General features: G+C 34.0%; 1 protein-coding gene across 1 annotated transcript in view; it reads right to left on the minus strand.

Moving 5' to 3' along the window:
- The window catches only part of RIT2 (Ras like without CAAX 2), a gene marked incomplete at both ends in the record, with an annotated part of 337,149 nt that overhangs the window by 198,233 nt on the left and 119,076 nt on the right, over positions 1 to 19,840 (minus strand). The window contains one exon of the mRNA XM_081263502.1: positions 1,114 to 1,187. Within this exon, the coding sequence (XP_081119628.1) occupies positions 1,114 to 1,187 (74 nt within the window). The remainder of the gene's footprint in view (positions 1 to 1,113; positions 1,188 to 19,840) is intronic.

Consider the following 19,840-nt stretch of genomic DNA (forward strand, 5'->3'; position numbering starts at 1 on the left):
TCTTTGTTTGTTTTTTGGACTGGGAATCAAACCCAGGGCCAAAAGTAATTACATAAAATAGGTGACTTAGGACTGGGAATCAAACCCAGGGCCTTGTGTTTGCTTGGAAAGTGCTCTCAAACTGAGCTACATCCCCGGCACTGTTCCATTATTTGATTTGCCACTTTACTTTACCATTATGATTCTTTTAAACCACATAAAAATTAGTCTTTTTAATTCTTTTAATACAATATTGACAATACTTGTCTACTCCAGGAAAGAGAGATCCGTTTCCATTTATTTTGATATCTGATATGTTTATATTTCCATGTACATATTATCAACATATTTCACCTATTTTTTGTTTATTTTCTGCCTTGTATTGCACTTAAATTTTTATTGTGTTCCTCCCTTTTCCTTCAGTTCATTTTTAAGTTGTATGGTATGTATTTGGCACTTTACATATAGATTTACATTTTTAACATGTTTATTTTGAACATTTAAAGTTTAAATGAAACATCTACCCTCCTTGTAAATACGGTAAGTGTTTTGACTTATTGTAATTATTATGTACTTCCTCTTCCTCTTGTTTTACTTACAATTGTTGTAGTGCTTTAATTCTTTATTTATATCACATAAATCATTTCTCTTCCTCTTTGTCCTCCTCTTCCTCCTCCTCCTCTACCCCATCCTCCTCCTCCTCCTGCCTACAGGTTTGCGCAGGAACATATTAGGTTATGCTAAATTGCTTACATCACTGAAATGTCTCCTTAGCCTTGGTTCCATACACTGTGGTAAACAACCCTTCCTTTTTTATTTTCATCAAATGAAAATATTTTTCACAGTGAGGTCTAGAATAGAATTTTGTGTGTATCTAGAAAAAATAATAAACTATTTTATGATTTCATTAATACTTTATATGTACACTTTTTTATTTATAAAATTGAGAAAATATTAAAATATTCTTGGTGGTAATCAATGATACATCACATTTTCATGCCAAGTCTTTTCGTGTTCAATTTTTTTATTTGTATTACAAATTTGTTTTCCTATTTGAATAAACTCATCTCACATATATGAGGTTGAAGCCTTCAATTGTCTCAATGACTAGAGAAGCTGAAGTGCATCACCTACCTGGCCAGCAGTGTCCAAGATGTCCAGATAAGCTGGCTCATTGTCAATCCTAACTTGGGTCTTATAAGCATCTTCTGAAAAACACAAGACAAAGTTTACATTCAAATATGTCCAGTAGAAAAGCCATGATTAATTTTTAGATTTTATAACAAAGAATTTCTAAACAAATTACTAAGTAAGAGAATCAGATACACTATCCAGAAAAAGTAAGCAGATTGAGAAGAATGTATAGGAAAAAGGGTTTATAGTTAGAATATAGTTGGGTAGATTTTTTTTTCTTCATCAGGAGAATTTCTTGACCTCAGGTAACCTTTATATTCCCTTGAGAACAATTGCTGGGACAAGTCCATCAATTCTTTTCCAACCATGAACCACAAAATCACATCCTAACCTCATAATGGTAAAAAAACTAAAAGCTTTTCCTTGGAAATCAGAAGAAAGACACAGTGTTTTTTTCTCTTTTACTTGAATATTTCTACTATAACTATAATACAACCCAAGAAGATAACGCCAAACAAAACTGAAACAGAATGAAACAAAATTGGAACAACAGAAAATCATTATAGCCTTTCTATCCTCTTGAAATGTCCATCCGTCCTTTCTCTCTATCTGTTCCTCAGATGTGAGAGGTTTTTCTTCCATCTTACACAACTCCAGGGACAGGCAACTTAAAACAAAAGTGAAGCAAAACAAAAGAGGAATCTTAAAATGGCTACCCATCCTCTCGCCCTGCCCTCAGGGGCGAGCAGTTTACTTACCCTCAGTCACTCCCCATGCAAGCCACCAAATGCCGCAGTCTGGCTGGGCACAATTCAGGAGCCACTTGTCAAAAGAAACGAACTTTATTTTTAGAACCACACAGGCCAAACAAAACAGCTCCTCAGGAAAAACCCTCAGAGCCCAACTGCCACCACCGGCTTCCCCCAAGCCTCTCCCCCAAACCACAAGCCTCACCACCTCCCACAATCCTCCTGCTCTTGAGGCCGATTGGCTGGGTCGCGTGTTTTTTTTCAATTCCAATTCATCCTGAGGATAGTCCAGGTTTTGCATTTACTATCCCTGCACTGAATCATGAAGGTCCTGATCAGAGATATGAATGGAAAGTACTCCCTCAAGGGATGGCTAACAGCCCAACTATGAGTCAAATTTATGTTAACAAAGTAATCCAGCCACTTAGAAATCAAAATCCTGAACTACAAATATTTCACTATATGGATGATGTATTATTAGCACACAAAGCTAAAAACACATTGCTAGAATGTTATGCCACACTTACAAACTTATTAAAAAATTATAATCTAGAGATAGCAATAGATAAAGCACAATTAAATTTTCCAATTAATTATTTAGGAGTTCTATTATCCTCAACCATGGTCCGTCCACCAAAAATTCAAATACAAGTAGATCAACTCAAATCACTTAATGACTTTCAAAAGTTATTAAGAGACATAAATTGGATAAGGCCTTATCTAGGCATACCAACAGGAGAGTTGGGACCTTTATTTGATATCCTAAAAGGTCCATCAGATCCAAATTCACCCCGAATGTTAACGCCTGAAGCAAGAAAGGCATTAAAAATCATTGAAACATATATGGAAAATATGCATTTGGATAGAATTGATATAAGTTTGCCTTTATTATTTATTGTACTACCAACAAAAAATATTCCTACAGGAGTATTTTGGCAAGAAGGTCCATTATTATGGATACATTTATCTTATTCTCCTAACACTATTCTTACTAGGTATCCTGAGGCTGTAGGACAATTAATACTCAAAGGAATAAAAGCAGCAAAGGGAGTGTTTGGAATTTCTCCCAATAAAATTATTACTCCATATACTATGAATCAAATTGATGAGTTAGCTAATGAGTTAAATACTTGGGCAATAATCATGTGCAAATCTAATGTTTCATTTGATAACCACTTACTATCAAATCCTTTATTGTCTTTTTGGCCATTGCATCCTGTAATTTTTCCAAAAATTACAAGAAAAACACCTATCATGAATGCTCCAAATATATTCACTGATGGGTCAAATAATGGTACAGCAGCAATAGTTACACCTGATCAAACTTTTACATTTTTAGTACCCAAACAATCAGCTCAAAAGGTAGAGCTTAATGCAGTATTACAAGCTTTTGTGATGTTTAAAGATTCTGTATTTAATTTATTTTCCGATAGTCAGTATATAGTTAATGCTACAGTATCCCTTGAAGATGCTGGTAGGATTTCCCCTTCCTCTACTGTTTTCTCTTTGCTTTCCACTATACAAAGTCTAATCTGGGACAGAAAAGATCCATTCTTTATAGGACATATCAGGGCACATACAGGATTGCCTGGAGCCCTTAGTTTGGGCAATGATTTAGCAGATAAAACTACACATGACATACATATTTTCTCTACACTAGAAGAAGCTATAAATTTTCATAAAAAAGTTCCATGTGAATGCTCATACTTTACAAAAGCATTTTAAAATAACTAAGGAACAAGCTAGACAAATAATAAAACAATGTCAAAATTGTGTTACCTTTTTACCACAAGTTAATATTGGAGTCAATCCTAGAGGATTGATACCTAACCATATTTGGCAGATGGACGTCACACACTTGCCAGAATTTGGAAAATTAAAATATTTGCATGTTACAGTTGATACTTCTTCCGGATTTTTGATGGGCTCCCTTCATGCCAGAGAAAAAAACTAAAGATGTTGTAGCTCATTTCTTACAAAATTTTGCCACTGTGTGCATTCCAAAACAGTTAAAAACAGATAATGCCCCTGGTTATACTTCTACCTCTTTTAAACAATTTTGCTCATCATTTGGCATTACTCATATAACAGGAATTTCATACAATCCACAGGGACAAGGCATAGTTGAAAGAGCTCATCAAACTATTAAAATGTACTTATTAAAGCAAAAAGACGGAATTGGGAAGGGGTATATATTCACCAAAGATAAACTTAAAATAACCCTTTTTACTCTAAACTTTTAAAATTTGGATTCATCAGGGCTTAGTGCTGCAGAAAGGCATATGTGTCCAAAAAATGTACATAAGCCCAAGGTACTTTGGAAGGATATTCTAACAGGACAATGGAAAGGTCCTGACCCAGTAATTGTCTGGAGTCGGGGGTCTGTTTATGTGTTTCCACAGGGAGAACAGCAGCCAATTTGGATTCCAGAAAGATTAACTAAAGCAATTTCTACAGACCAAAAAGAAGATGATTTGGCTCAAATCCATAACAACTGATATCCAAAACTCCAGTTTGGCTATCCTTACATCTGGCTGAACCAGGATGCTTTTTTCAATATCTATTTTATTATTGCCCTTTGCCATATCATGAAGTTCCATTTTATTTTTGAGCTCATACATACCTAGGTTAATGTTTTGCTGATCAGTTTTGCTGATCAGCCAGATCTATTAGGCAAGAAAGAAGAAAAAGAAAGGATTCAAGTTGGAAAGGAGTAAAATTATATTTTCACAGATAACATGATCTTACGTGTAGACCATCCTAAAGATTACCTACACACACCCATAGGCACATACACAATAAATGAATTTAAGTTGTAGAATACAAACTAACAACAAAAATTGTGCTTGTGTACATTAACAATGAACAGACTGAAATCAATAAATCAATTCCAAAATCAAATAGAAATATACTTAATTGAAGGTGTAAAACCTTAAACAAAGAATATTACATTACAAAATGTTGCAGAAAGAGTAGAAAGATGTTCTGTACTTATGGTTTTCAAAATTTAATATTACTAAAATGTTAATATTCTAAGATGTTAATATTACCCAAAACAATCTATAGAGTTAATTCAATTCCTATAAAAATTTCAATTGCAGAAATTGAAAAAAAATTATATAAAAATCATATGGAAACTTAAGACACAGTACAAATAATTTCAAAAAAAGAACAAAAATTAAGTTTTATATTTCCCAATTTCAAAACTAAATACAAAACTACAGTAGTCAAAACAGTATGATACTTGCATGAAAACAGATATGCAGACCAATCACAGAATACAGAATCTAGAAATAAACGGTGGAATACATGGTCAACTGATTTTCAATAATCAGTTTATGATAAGTCAATGAAAAGGATAAATGGATAAAGGGAAACTGGATATCCAAATGCAAGAAAGTGTGAAGCTGGACTCATCTTTTACAACACACAAAAATTAACTCAAAACAGATCAAAGACCTAAACATAATAATAAAACCTATAAAACTCTTGGAAGAAAAGATAGAAAAATAGAAAGAGCTTTATGATTTTGTGTTTGACAATTTCCTACACACAATACTGAAAGTACCAGTGATAGAATTTGAAAATGGACTAAGGTATTTAATCCAAAATATTTATATAAATGGAATCACAAAATAGGTGTCCATCCACATCTGGATTCTTTTCACTTGGCATAAAAAGATCTCATGTTTCCTCAGCAGCTGTACCATAATCAAATGTTCATTCATTTTTATTTCCAAATAATATTCCAAGAACCATGGGTGGATGACTGCCAAGTAATTGTCAGTGTGGGGATATTTATAGGATTGTCCCCCACTGTCTTTCTTTCTTTTATTTTCTTTTTTTTTTTTTAAATGTAAGCATCTACAGGTAAATTTTGGATTGTTGTGCTTTCATCTCCATTCATCCCTAATTACTGTCTAATTTCCCTAGTGATTTCTACCTTTACCCACAGGTGATTGAGCATATAGTCTTTAATTTCCACATATTTGTAAATCTGTCAGATTTCCTTTTCTGTAGTATTTTAACATCATTCTTTTGAGACTGATAAAAATACTTGGTGGTATGATTTCAGTCTCACTTCCTCCTTACACTTGGAAGGACAAGACATATTTTCTGGATGAAGTGCATTTGAGCTGAAGAGGTAGGCAAGGCAAGGCAGGAAAAGGAAAAGGAAAGCCAGAATATGAAATCGCGAGAAGGGTATGTTAAAGGCACAAGAACTTAAATGATTTCAGTGTTGCTAAATACTAAGGATTTTGGTCAGCTTTTTTGCTGCTGCAACTAAAAGACCTACCCAAAACAATCTTAGAGGAGGATAGGCTTATTTAAGGGCACATAGGTTTTTTTTTTTAATTTTTTTTATTGGTTGTTCAAAACATTAAAAAGCTCTTGACATATCATATTTCATACATTTGATTCAAGTGGGTTATGAACTCCCATTTTTACCCCATATACAGATTGCAGAATCACATCAGTTACACATCCACATTTTTACATATTGCCATACTAGTGACTGTTGTATACTGCTATCTTTCCTATCCTCTACTATCCCCCCTCCCCTCCCCTCCCCTCCCATCTTCTATCTCTACCCTTTCTACTGTAATTCATTTCTCTCCCTTGATATTTTTTCCCCTTTCCCCTCACATCCTCTTATATGTAATTTTGTATAACAATGAGGGTCACCTTCCATTTCAATGCAATTTTCCTTCTCTCTCCCTTTCCCTCCCACCTCTCGTCCCTGTTTAATGTTAATCTTTTTCTCATGCTCTTCCTCCCTGCTCTGTTTTTAGTTGCTCTCCTTATATCAAAGAAGACATTTGGCATTTGTTTTTTAGGGATTGGCTAGCTTCACTTAGCATAATCTGCTCTAATGCCATCCATTTCCCTGCAAATTCCATGATTTTGTCATTTTTTAGTGCTGAGTAATACTCCATTATGTATAAATGCCACATTTTTAATCCATTCATCTATTGAAGGGCATCTAAGTTGGTTCCACAGTCTAGCTATTGTGAATTGTGCTGCTATGAACATCAATGTAGCAGTATCCCTATAGTACGCTCTTTTAAGGACTTCAGGGAATAGTCCGAGAAGGGCAATGGCTGGGTCAAATGGTGGTTCCATTCCCAGCTTTCCCAGGAATCTCCATACTGCTTTCCAAATTGGCCTCACCAATTTGCAGTCCCACCAGCAGTGTACAAGTGTACCCTTTTCCCCACATCCTCGCCAGCATTTGTTGTTGTTTGACTTCATAATGGCTGCCAATCTTACTGGAGTGAGATGGTATCTTAGGGTGGTTTTGATTTGCATTTCTCTGACTGCTAGAGATGGTGAGGTAAATGAAAACTCAGACACAACATATCAAAATCTCTGGGACACTATGAAATCAGTACTAAGAGGAAAACTCATTTCATGGAGTTCATTCCTTAAAAGAAGGAAAAGCCAACAAATAAATGACCTCACACTACATCTCAAAGCCTTAGAAAAAGAAGAACAAATCAGCAGCAAATACAGTAGAAGGCAAGAAATAATTAAAATTAGAGCTGAAATCAATGAAATCGAAACAAAAGAGAACAATCAAAAAAACTGACAAAACTAAAAGTTGGTTCTTTGAAAAAATAAATAAGATTGATAGACCACTAGCCACTCTAACAAAGAGAAGAAGAGAGAACCCAAATTACTAGCTTATGGGATGAAAAAGGCAACATCACAACAGACAAGTCAGAAATACAGAAGATAATTAGAAATTATTTTGAAACCCTATACTCTAATAAAATAGAAGATAGTGAAGGCATCGATAAATTCCTTAAGACATATGAACTACCCAGATTGAGTCAGGAAGATATAAACAACCTAAATAGACCAATATCAAGTGAGGAAATAGAAGAAGCCATCAAAAGACTACCAACCAAGAAAAGCCCAGGACCGGATGGATATACAGCAGAGTATTACAAGAACTTTAAAGAAGAACTAATACCAATACTCCACAATCTATTTCAGGAGATAGAAAAAGAGGGAGAACTTCCAAATTCATTCTATGAGGCCAATATCACCCTGATTCCCAAACCAGATAAAGACACCTCAAAGAAAGAAAACTACAGACCAATATCCCTAATGAATTTAGATGCAAAAATCCTCAATAAAATTCTGGCAAATCGGATACAAAAATATATCAAAAAGATCGTGCACCATGATCAAGTAGGATTCATCCCTGGGATGCAAGGCTGGTTCAATATACGGAAATCAATAAACGTTATTCACCACATCAATAGACTTAAAGATAAGAACCATATGATCATCTCGATAGACACAGAAAAAGCATTCGACAAAGTACAGCATCTCTTTATGTTCAAAACACTAGAAAAACTAGGGATAACAGGAACTTACCTCAACATTGTAAAAGCTATATATGCTAAGCCTCAGGCTAGCATCATTCTAAATGGAGAAAAACTGAAGGCATTCCCTCTAAAATCTGGAACAAGACAGGGATGCCCTCTATCACCACTTCTATTCAATATAGTTCTTGAAATACTGGCCAGAGCAATTAGACAGACAAAAGAAATTAAAGGCATTAAGACAGGAAAAGAAGAACTTAAATTATCACTATTTGCAGATGATATGATCCTATACCTAGAAGACACAAAAAGGTCTACAAAGAAACTACTAGAGCTAATAAATGAATTCAGCAAAGTGGCAGGATATAAAATCAACACGCATAAATCAAAGGCATTCCTGTATATCAGTGACAAATCTTCTGAACTGGAAATGAGGAAAACCACCCCATTTACAATATCAAAAAAAAAAAAAAAAACTTGGGAATCAACCTAACAAAAGAGGTGAAAGATTTATACAATGAAAACTACAGAACCCTAAAGAGATAAGTAGAAGAAGATCTTAGAAGATGGAAAAATATACCCTGTTCATGGATAGGCAGAACTAACATCATCAAAATGGCGATATTACCAAAAGTTCTCTATAGGTTCAATGCAATGCCAATCAAAATTCCAACAGCATTTTTTGTAGAAATAGATAAACAATCATGAAATTCATATGGAAAAATAAAAGACCCAGAATACCAAAAGCAACTCTAAGCAGGAAGTGTGATTCAGGAGGTATAGCGATACCAGATTTCAAACTGTACTACAGAGCAATAGTAACAAAAACAGCATGGTACTGGTGCCAAAACAGGCAGGTGGACCAATGGTACAGAATAGAGGAGACAGAAACCAATCCACAAAATTACAACTATCTTATATTCGATAAAGGGGCTAAAAGAATGCAATGGAGAAAAGATAGCATCTTCAACAAATGGTGTTGGGAAAACTGGAAATCCATATGCAACAAAATGAAACTGAATCCCTTTCTCTCACCATGCACAAAAGTTAACTCAAAATGGATCAAGGAGCTTGATATCAAATAAGGGCTCATAGTTTTGGAGGTTTCAATCCATAGACAGCAGGCTCTATTCCTTGGGGCTTGAGCTGAGGCAGGACATCATGGTGAGAGAGTGTGGCATAGGGAAACAACTCACAAGATGATCAGGAAGCAGAGAGAGAGAGGTCTCCACTTGCCAAATACAAATATGTACCCCAAAGCTACACCCCCAACTCCCACCCCTTCCAGCCACATCATCACACTTCAGTTACCACTCAGTGAATCCCTATCAAGGAATTAATTCACTAATTGGATTAAGACCCTCACAACCCAATCATTTCTCCTCTGAAACATCTTGCATTGTCGCACATGTGAGCTTCTGGGGGACACCTCACATCCAAACCATAACACAAGTCTTTAAAGAAGACATGTTGATTAAGAGATAAATTGGATGAACTTCTGAATACATTAAAAGGAATCATCTTTTGATTGAGTCATGTGAGGTCAGACTGCCTGAATTTAAACTCTAGCTCCACCATAGTTAGCTGATTTTCTTTAGAAAAATCACCTTCTCTATATATAATGTTGATTTCTCTTTAAAAAGTTATAAAAATATTTATATTTAATTCATGAAGTTGTTTAGAGAATTCAATGACATAAGGTCTGGAATTCTTCAAGCAGGGTGCTTGTGAGTAAGGTTTAATAAAGATTAAATATGGCCATTGTTATTAGAAAAATTTGAACTCTATTATAATGCTATCATCAGGAGAGCCTTTTTGAAATGCTCTGTCTTTGGGGTGTGGTGAATGGATTGTAAGGTGGCACCTTGTGGCATAGGAAGAAGATTAAGTAGATATTTAGAACTCCAAATGAGAGACGATACAGACCTTTACTGAGATAGTGGCATTTGTGTTGGAATGAAGTTAATACATTTGCAAGATATTAGAAATAAGAAATTAAAGCACTTAATAATTTATTATATGTGGGAACAACAAAAAAGGAAAGTACCAGAGAAGCTTTTCTCATATTTCTGGCATTAGCAGCTGAGCAGATGGTTATGACATTTCTTGAGACAGGGAAGGTAGACAGATGATAACAAGTTCAATTCAGGAAATACTGACTGTGCCTTGTCTATGGATCCTCTAAGTGAGGACAATGGGTGCTCAGCTACCTGGCTCTGAGCCCTGGACAGGGCTCTTTAAGTTCTTTCATTACATAGTTGTATGTTCTTATTCACACCAAACCTATCCTACATATTTTTGCATGTTTAAATATGTAAAGTGAATGCATATCATATATCAAGCACAGTTGAACCTTCTTAGCCTGAACTTCAAAAAAAATCCTAGGTTTTGGCTACAGTTTGTATTTTGCTTTTTCCACCATTTTTATTATAAATAAAGAGCAAATGACATCACTGCTAAAAGCTTTTAGAACACCATTGGATTTGGGCACAAAATGATAATTATTCACACTGTTGATTTTGAGCCACCACTAGAAAAATGAATTATTTTCAGAATATTTTGATTTAGAAAGTGGTAATAACCATAGGAGGCATTTTTTCAATGCATAGTGCTGAGTACCTCCCACAAATCAGTCTTTTGCTAGCTGTTAGAGATAAGAAGACTCTCAAACACACACATATAGAGAAGGGGGGTTGCAGATAATCATGGTCTTGACTCTCAAAGTGCTTATTCAATCATGGTGAGAGATGCATGTATAAATTATTTATATACAATGGATTTTTAAGACTACAAAATGTATATGGCAGAGATTCATAGACTCAAAGAAATTCATTCCTTGAATTGTACTTGAGAAGATAGAAATATGGAAAGTGTGACTTGGACAGTGATCCATCTAGTGTGGTTTCAGCAACCTAGCTATTCTAAATCCATTCAATATATGGTCAATCATACACTTTTTCTATTTTCTGTCCCACTGATCATCTTCCTATTGAAGGGAAATTCTGTGGAATTACTTTCAAATTTTTTGGAAGATGCATTGGGTTGTTTTTCAATTTCACAGGGAAATAAGAAGAGTGACTCTGGAAAGGGCTCTGTGACCTGAGGATCACAAATGAGTCTTTCAGATTTTAGGTTTGTTTATTTAAACTCAAAGCCCCAAAGAAGAGCCTCCTGAGGCCAGGGGCATGCAGAGTAATCAAGGCTAGAATTCTCTGTGTGGTTATCTGATCCTTGGATAAGCCCAGCATCGGAAACATACATTAAATGAAAGCTTCTCTTGAGATCAGAAAACCCCTTCAAAGAGACTTGATGTGAATTGGCTAGAAACCAAAGTCTGTCCTTGTATCCAAGGATTTTTTTTCTCTCTCTCTCTTTTAAAAAGTGTCCATAAGAGTATACATCCCAGTATGGGGAATCTAGGTCACCTGCCTGGCCTTCATAGAAACTATTCCCTTTCATTTCCTTTCCACAAACAATCTTTCTTTCAGTTTCCATTCATCCACACCCTTTGAGGCCACCCATGCAGAAATGTACTGTCAGAAATACTCTGTTGAATGCATATAAACACTTTCCTGAATTTCAATCATCTACCCATAGACCCAACCCTGAAGTGAGCTCATTTATCTTTCCTCACAAAGAGGCCAAATGTACACAAAGCTTTATCAGGCAGAAATGGTAGCAGCTGCCTGCTGTATTCTCTGCACAGAAAAAAAAAAAAAAAAAAAAAAACACAATGGGACAACATTACTGGAGGCATCCACCACCTCAAAATTCATCTCAAAATACTAATGTTTAATTTGAGACCACTGATTCTCTTAGAATATGTCTTCCTCACTTTCTTTCTTCAGAATTTTATAAAAAGAAAATATTAAAGACCTGTATTAAATCTTTGAATATGCCCTTAAAAAGTGTGTTGCTATTGGCCAACCACTTAATCTTATTTGTAAGATTGAGACAATAGCACATACATGTGAATACATAGGATTTCTATAAGGTTCAACAAATGTAACACATATGATATTTCTTTTGAAAACATAAAGCACAGTTCACACTCAAAGTATGTTTGACTTTTAGTATTGCAACAAACCAATTAGGCACAATACATAAAAGTAAATCACTTAGGCTACTTGTATTTACCTATGTATAAGTATTTTCCCTAACCAATAAGTCATAGAGGACTTGACAGGATATATAAGTAATAATCATAAAATATATGCATTTTTGATTAATTTAAAACGTATAAGGTGTTCTGAGTGACTCTCCACCAAAGTAATTTATTTAATTTCTTTTCCAAACAATCATATGCATTTAAATTATTTTAAAACATTTTACTTTTCAATGTGAAATTGGGGGTAGTTTAAACCCATAAGATGCATATAACCTAGAAAAAACACCAGTTATTATAATTATTATAGAATTTTCAGCAGAGGACTTTTAAAAATCTTAAGATAAATGAATGCTTCTAATATGATTCATTCCATAATCTGAAATACCTACTTGATATTTCAGTGAAGCTATTTTTCTATAACTCTGAGCTAGTATATATGACTAAGCTATTAACGGTCGACCCAATTTTTTCAAAGACAATAAATAATACAAAGACTCAAATAATGTATTTATAAGACGTTTCTCAGAAGATCACTTAAACAAATCATCTCTATTATACATTCAAATGGGTGTTTCTGCCTATGCATAGAGCAGAAGTATCTGGCAACATAGGGTACTGCACATTTTCTCTTGAACAAAAAAGTTAAATTATGGCTGACTTCGCACTGACACAAATCTAATGTATTTATCAACATATCTATCAGAATTCAAAACACATCTAAGTGTGTAATAGGAGCTACCCACTCTGATGGCAGAGTCTGCAAGGCTGAAAAGGTCATCATTGGTTTCTACCACATTTAGTTTACAATTTGGGAAAATGAATAAAAACAAACAGGGAATTGCACCAAGTTTTAATGAGTGCTATATCAGATGCACTCAGAAATGTGCTTAAGAGATAACAATGGACACTCAGGAACTGATGTTGAGCTAGGTGAGTCCCAAGGTGTAAGGTAGAAAACAATATGGAAGAGCAAGACTGGGATGTCTAGGAAGAGAGAATGTTGTGTAAGTGCTGATGTAACTCCCACAACACCCCAAACCTAACTTTCAGTGAAATATTCTAAGAGTATACATGTTTGTTGGCTGTGAAAATATTTTCCTAAAAGTTGGCTGAATTGAGCTTGTAGCATGACTCAGAGAGAACAAGAACATGATTCTGTACCATAACAATAAATGCTAAAGACAAATATACATGAGAACATCAGCCCAGGAAATTCACAGAAATTATGGGTGTGAGCTTTGATTTTTTTTTCTATGCTGTAATATTGAGAGTAAAGTCCAGTTTATTTAGGTCTGTGAGTAATAGGGTCTCTCTAATACCTGAGGAACACTGCAATTCAATCTTTTCTCTAGGCATGTGAACAGGCATAATGGGAAATTTGTTACCAGTAGTCTTCTGGAGATGGAGATGCCCCATGTCATTGCTTAGGAAAATCTGATGACAAAGTGGCCAGTCACAAACATTTTGGAGGGTTTGCCTTGCAGATGATCCATTTAATACCATGTTTGACACAATGTCTGTGTTCCTGGTCTTTTCTTCAGGAGGTCTTGTCGTGCACATTAAATTCAATGAGGGGCGTGCAAGTTAGAGCATGTCCTTTGGAACTGCAGAACTTCACAGGAAATTTGCCTGTGCAGAGCTCATCAATAAAAAATGACAATCCAAGCAATGACTTCTTGAATCAAGGAAAAATATGTGGAAAAGATGATCTTTGCAGTCCTTGTCTTATACAGCTTTACCAGATAGAATGGGCTTCAATACAGACTATGTTTTCACATAAATCAAAATAGTAGGGAAATTGTGAGTTAAAAAGTACTGATACTTTACCCTCACCTGAAGCATACTCAACAATTGCAAAATACTATGGAGTCCATAGATAAAATATGAGAAACTCCAGTGGCAGATGTCTGACTTATAAAAGGTTGCTTTTTTCTGGAAAGATGGCAATAGATGTAATTTTCTCTGTTCTTCCTGGTATATGCAACTTAAAACCATAGATTTTATATATGAAACAAATATAAGAAGACTCTGAAATGTGGAGAGGAGTAAAAACTATCTGGAAACTTCAAGACCTGAAGAACAACATCATGGTAAACTCCCTGAATTTTCTTTCTGTCTTATATATTTCAAATTTGGAGTTGAAGAATCTAGCAACCTGGAAACATCAATGAATAGAATAAAAACAAAGAAATAGTGGAAGAAGTAAAGGACAGAAGAAAAGAGGGTGAGGAGAAGGAGGAGGAGGATAACAAAGAAAAAAAGACCCAGCAAAATAAAGTGCCATTTGACTCCACAAGACAGGAAACATTTAGGTTATAACCAATTCACAGTTGTTCATAAAATGAAATAGTAAGGTGTAAATTGAGCAAAACACATGCAATATTTATATGCTGAAATGCAATATTAATAAAAGAAATCACATTATAGTTAAATAAATACTATTTTCATACCATTTTTATGTGTTCGAAGATTCAATATATTAAAGATGATGATTATCTCTAAATTTTTGTAATGAATTAACACAAGCCTTTCAAAAATCACAGCATTAATTTGGGTAGATTAAGTAGACTTATAAAAATTTTGTGAAATGGGAAATGAAATAGAATAACTAATGCAATTTTTAAAAGAAAAAATGAATAAAATAAAAGGGATAAATTTATCTGATTTTAAAAGTTATTTATAACAGTAGAATAAATACAATATAATAGTAACAGAAACATAGACACATAAATTATTGAAACCAAACAGATAATGTAGATATAAACTATACAAATATGGTGGATTAAATTTTGACAATGTCACAAAGGCAATAGAATGGAAGAAAAAAAAATTCAATCAGTTGTAAAGAAAAATCAAGCATCCATTGGGGCCTCCCGACCCTTGAGCTAAGTCCAACATCATCTACACAAATAACCTATAATGGATTTCAAATTTCAATAAAAATTTAAAACTAATACTTTTAGAAAAATCATAGGAGGAAGACAAAGTTTTTATAAGCATAGTCTAAGAAAAATTAAAAACTGAGTCTTAGCAAAATTTAAAAGAAATTGCTTCGTTTTATGAAAGTTTTCATTAAGAGAATGAAAAAATAATTAGAGTAGGAAAATAAAGCACTCTTAAAACTTTGCAGCAACAACAAATAGTCTTATTAGAAAATAAGCAAAAAAGGACATATTTAAATCTACACACGGATGATAAATGACCCCATGAAAACTTGTTCAACATTATTAGCTTTAAATAAGTTCAACTTAAAAACAAAATGAGATAACATTATATACCCACAGAATGCTAAAATAAAAATTATTGATAACACCTAATTTTATGCATACTGTGATTGTGGCTTTTGCATGTTCAGTGAGGCAAAAAACTGGTTGATGGGGAAAATATCACTATTCATGAAAACTCTTGTTTAAGTATGTTAAAAATTTAAGAAAGTATAGAAATTTAGACTAAATACATGAAATTCACTCATTTAAGAAAATACAGGAAAATTAGATTAAATACAAGAACTTCACAAATTTCTGGAAACAAAGTCAAATGGAAAATCTATTTTATGTCTATATGCAAGCAAAGAGATAGGAAATTAAATTAACTAACAGTAATATTCACCATAACATCAAAAACACCAAGTACCAAAGAACAAATCATACAAAAGTTTTGCAAGACTTCTACTTAGGAATTGCAAACTGATATGAGAAAAACTAAAGATAACTTTAATTAAGTCATAATTATGTCATATTTATGAATGAGAAAATTTCACATTGCAATAATGTGCATTTGCCCCTAATTTATCTAAAAATTCATAGAAACAGACTTAGGGGTGGTGGCAGATATTTACCTACTGATTCTAAATGTATATAGAAATGAAAAGGGTGAAAATAACAAGAGTATACTTTATAATTTATTAAGAATTAATCTCAATCTACCTTAATTAAGACACTGTGATATTGGCATATGGATAGACAAACAGAATGTAAATCCACACACTAATGAATATTTTTTGTACATGATAATGTTGGCATTTGGAGATAAATGATATATTTTCAATAAGGAGATCTGTCAATTGTACATAAATACTGAAAATAATGGAATCTGCTTCCTCACAGGATGCACACATGCAAAAAATAAATTCTAGTTGGATTGCAAATATAAATAAGCAAAGCAAAACAATAAAGCCTCTTGAAGATACTGTAGGAGGACATCTGTCTTACTTTAGTGGTAAGACTTCTTACCAACAAATATAAATAATCTACAGATATTGACAAATCAAAATTTATTCATTAAAATTGGACTATATGGAAATCAAACAATTGGTTCATCAAATACTTTATTGACTGTATGAAAATGCAAGTCATATCATAGGATAAAGTATGTATAACAACAAGAAGCTCAACAAGTATTCCTACAAATTCTTCAGGAAGGGGAAGCTTCTTTAGTAAAACAGTAGACATAATTATTGGTGTGTGATTGCCTGTGTTTTAAGTTACTTATAGTTGAAATTAGGCTGACCTAGTGAAAATATTTCTTTGTCATTCACTATGACATTTAATGCTCATTAAAAGCCTGGCAATTCAAAGAAGAAGAAATATGAATAGTCAAAAAATATGTGAAAAATAATGTCCAACACCTATAGCAATTAGAGAAATACAAATCAAAACTACACAGAGATTCCATCTCACCCCTGTCAGAATGACAATTATCAAGAATAGAAATAACAATAAATGTTGGTGAGGATGTGGAGAAAAACATTCACTTCTACACTACTAGTAGGGCTGCAAATTGGTTCAATCACTCTGGAAAGCAATTTGGAGATTCTTTAGAAAACTTGGAATGGAACCACTATTTGACTCAGTTTATCCCACCATTTATTGTACTCCTCATTATATACCCAAAGGAACTAAAATCAGCATACTGCAGTGATGCAGCCATTTCAATGTTTATAGCAGTTCAATCCACAATAGCCAAACCATGGAACCAATGTAGGTGCCCTAAAAGAGATGAATGGATAAAGAAAATGTGGTATATTTACATAATGGGATATTACTCAGCCATAAAGAAGAATTGAAATTATGGTATTTGCTGGTAAATGGATGACGCTGGAGAAGATCATGCTAACTGAAATAAGCCAGTCCCCCCAAAACCAAATGTCAAATGTTCTCTCTGACTTGTGGATGCTAACCCACCACAAGGGAGGGGAAGATTAGAAGCTCACTGTACTAGACAAAGGGAAATGAAGGGAAAGGAGGAAGAATGGGAATAGAAAACACAGTAGAATGAATTGGACATATCTTTCTTATCCTTATATATAAATACACTATCAGTATAATGCCACATCATATACAACAACAATTATGGGATCCTAATTGGAACAAGTTATACTTATTCTTTGTATGTATAATATGTCAAAATACACTCTACTGTCACGTACTATCCTGAATATCTAGAAAGAACAAATAAAAAAAAATGTAACCTCAAAACTTGAAAAAATATAATAAAACCCATCCATTTCTTTCAAAAAAAAGAAAAGAAAATTAAAAATAGACTTGTAGAGAGTTTAGATTTATTTAAACCTAAAGCATTAATTATCATGCTATCATGGAGAAATTTATAATACTTGGTTTCCAAAATATGTATTAAAAATAATAAATACTAGGGACATAAAGACCGATGATATCTGGTTCTATCCTTTAAGGAAGGAACAAAAAAAGGAATAACAAATTAAAATCCTAAAATAACTGCTTAATGTTAAAAAAACTGATAATATCCCTTCTGTAGTAATGGTAACTTTCATATACTATAAGTGGAGCATAAAATGGTGCAATCAGCTTAGAAAACTGTTTGGGACTGTGTGCTGATCACAACCATAGCCTATGTGGTAGGTTGAGGTACTGGTTCAAGTTGTTTTCACCACTAATGCTATTATCTACAATTTTGTCAGGGTCTCCATGGAAGGTAAAGTGTAGTTCCCTGCAGTTTGGTTTTACTGTTGACCAGGTGACTTGCCTAGTGGAATGCTAATGGATGTGATGTGAGCAGAGGAATGAAATATGCAGTTGGGATGTGGCTCAGGCTCTTTCAATTCTTCTATTGTCATGAGAAGGATAAGTCCTGAGAAGCCCACTGGTTTCAGAAGCAACCTAAATTCCAATAAGAAACAAATACATTGGAACTCACCTTATAAGTATGTGAGGGACTAAGGCTATTATTGTTATTACTAATAATTTGTGGCAATGTGTTATACAGCAGAAATCTACTAGAGTACTGAATTACAAATAATTTCACTTATTAATAAATATGTGTACATGTATAGTCCACACATTCATAAAAACGTGTGAATGAGAATATTTATGTCAACATCAAGATACTGTTCCTAAGCTAAAAGCAAACCTAGATTGCATCAATAGTAGGGTGTGTAATAAACTCTAATGTACTCATACAGCAGATTCTTTTCAATTTAAGATTTAAAATGTACAACACAAACATATGGTACAATCTTGAAAACACAACATTGAGCCAATCAAGTCAGACATAAGAGAATACATGGCATATAGTTTATGTTTTAATTTATAAAAATTAAAAACAAACATCCCAAGCTAAGCTAAGTATGTAAGAAAATGTTTTCTAAATGAGGATGGAGTTTCTTTGGACATTTGTTCTAAATAGCTTTGTATATTTTTCAGTACTTGTGCTACAGTTCACTTTGTAGAAAAGCTTTTTAAAAGGAAATGCTTTAAATTACTCAACTGAAAGAAAGAAAATCTCTAGTTCCATTTTTCTAATCATTCAGAGTTCTAATGGCAGTACAGCATTGCCAAAACTCAATTCATGACAACTCACTTTTCCAAAGATGTTCTCTTTTTCTTCTAGTCTCTATCAGTTTTATCTCACCTAAGGATAACTTCTAGATATTTAGTCTTTGTAATTGTCTTTGACAATGTTGTTGAATATGGGATATGGAGATCAAATACAGAATGATGCCAAAGGATCTTCCTGTCCCAAATATCTTATTGACCCAGCATGATGCCCCCAATTCTCCCTCTTCTTGCCTCATTCCCTGTGGTTAAGATAAGCTGCTTAATTTCCAAGAACTTTCCATTAAAATGTAATAAAACTACAGGAGAGGTAAAATATTAAGCTATTATCAACCACAAACACCTTACACTAGATTGCTTTTGCACAAAATTAGCTGTCAGGAGAGAAAGCAGAAAGCAGTGTCCCCAGGGAATGATCAGCAGGGTGATGAAACAGGAATGGTAGGAGAGAGAACATGCTGAGAAGAGTGTTGGGTACAGACTAGGAGAGCAGGAAGGGAACATGGGAGGTACAGGAAGTGCCTGGGTTTCCAAGGACTTGAAAGGGATTGAGAAGAGCCATGCATATGTGGAAGGGAACTTTTCTCTGTCTCCTCCTCAAACCTGACACAAATGGAGTGATTTTGTGTGACCCCCCCCCCACCCACACACGGTCTGCAAGCTATAACAACTGAACACCATGTATGTACCAAATTTTAACATAGAGAAATATGATATATGCAA

Source organism: Spermophilus citellus (assembly GCF_964194105.1).
Source record: "Spermophilus citellus genome assembly, chromosome: 12".
Taxonomy (NCBI): Eukaryota; Metazoa; Chordata; class Mammalia; order Rodentia; family Sciuridae; genus Spermophilus; species Spermophilus citellus.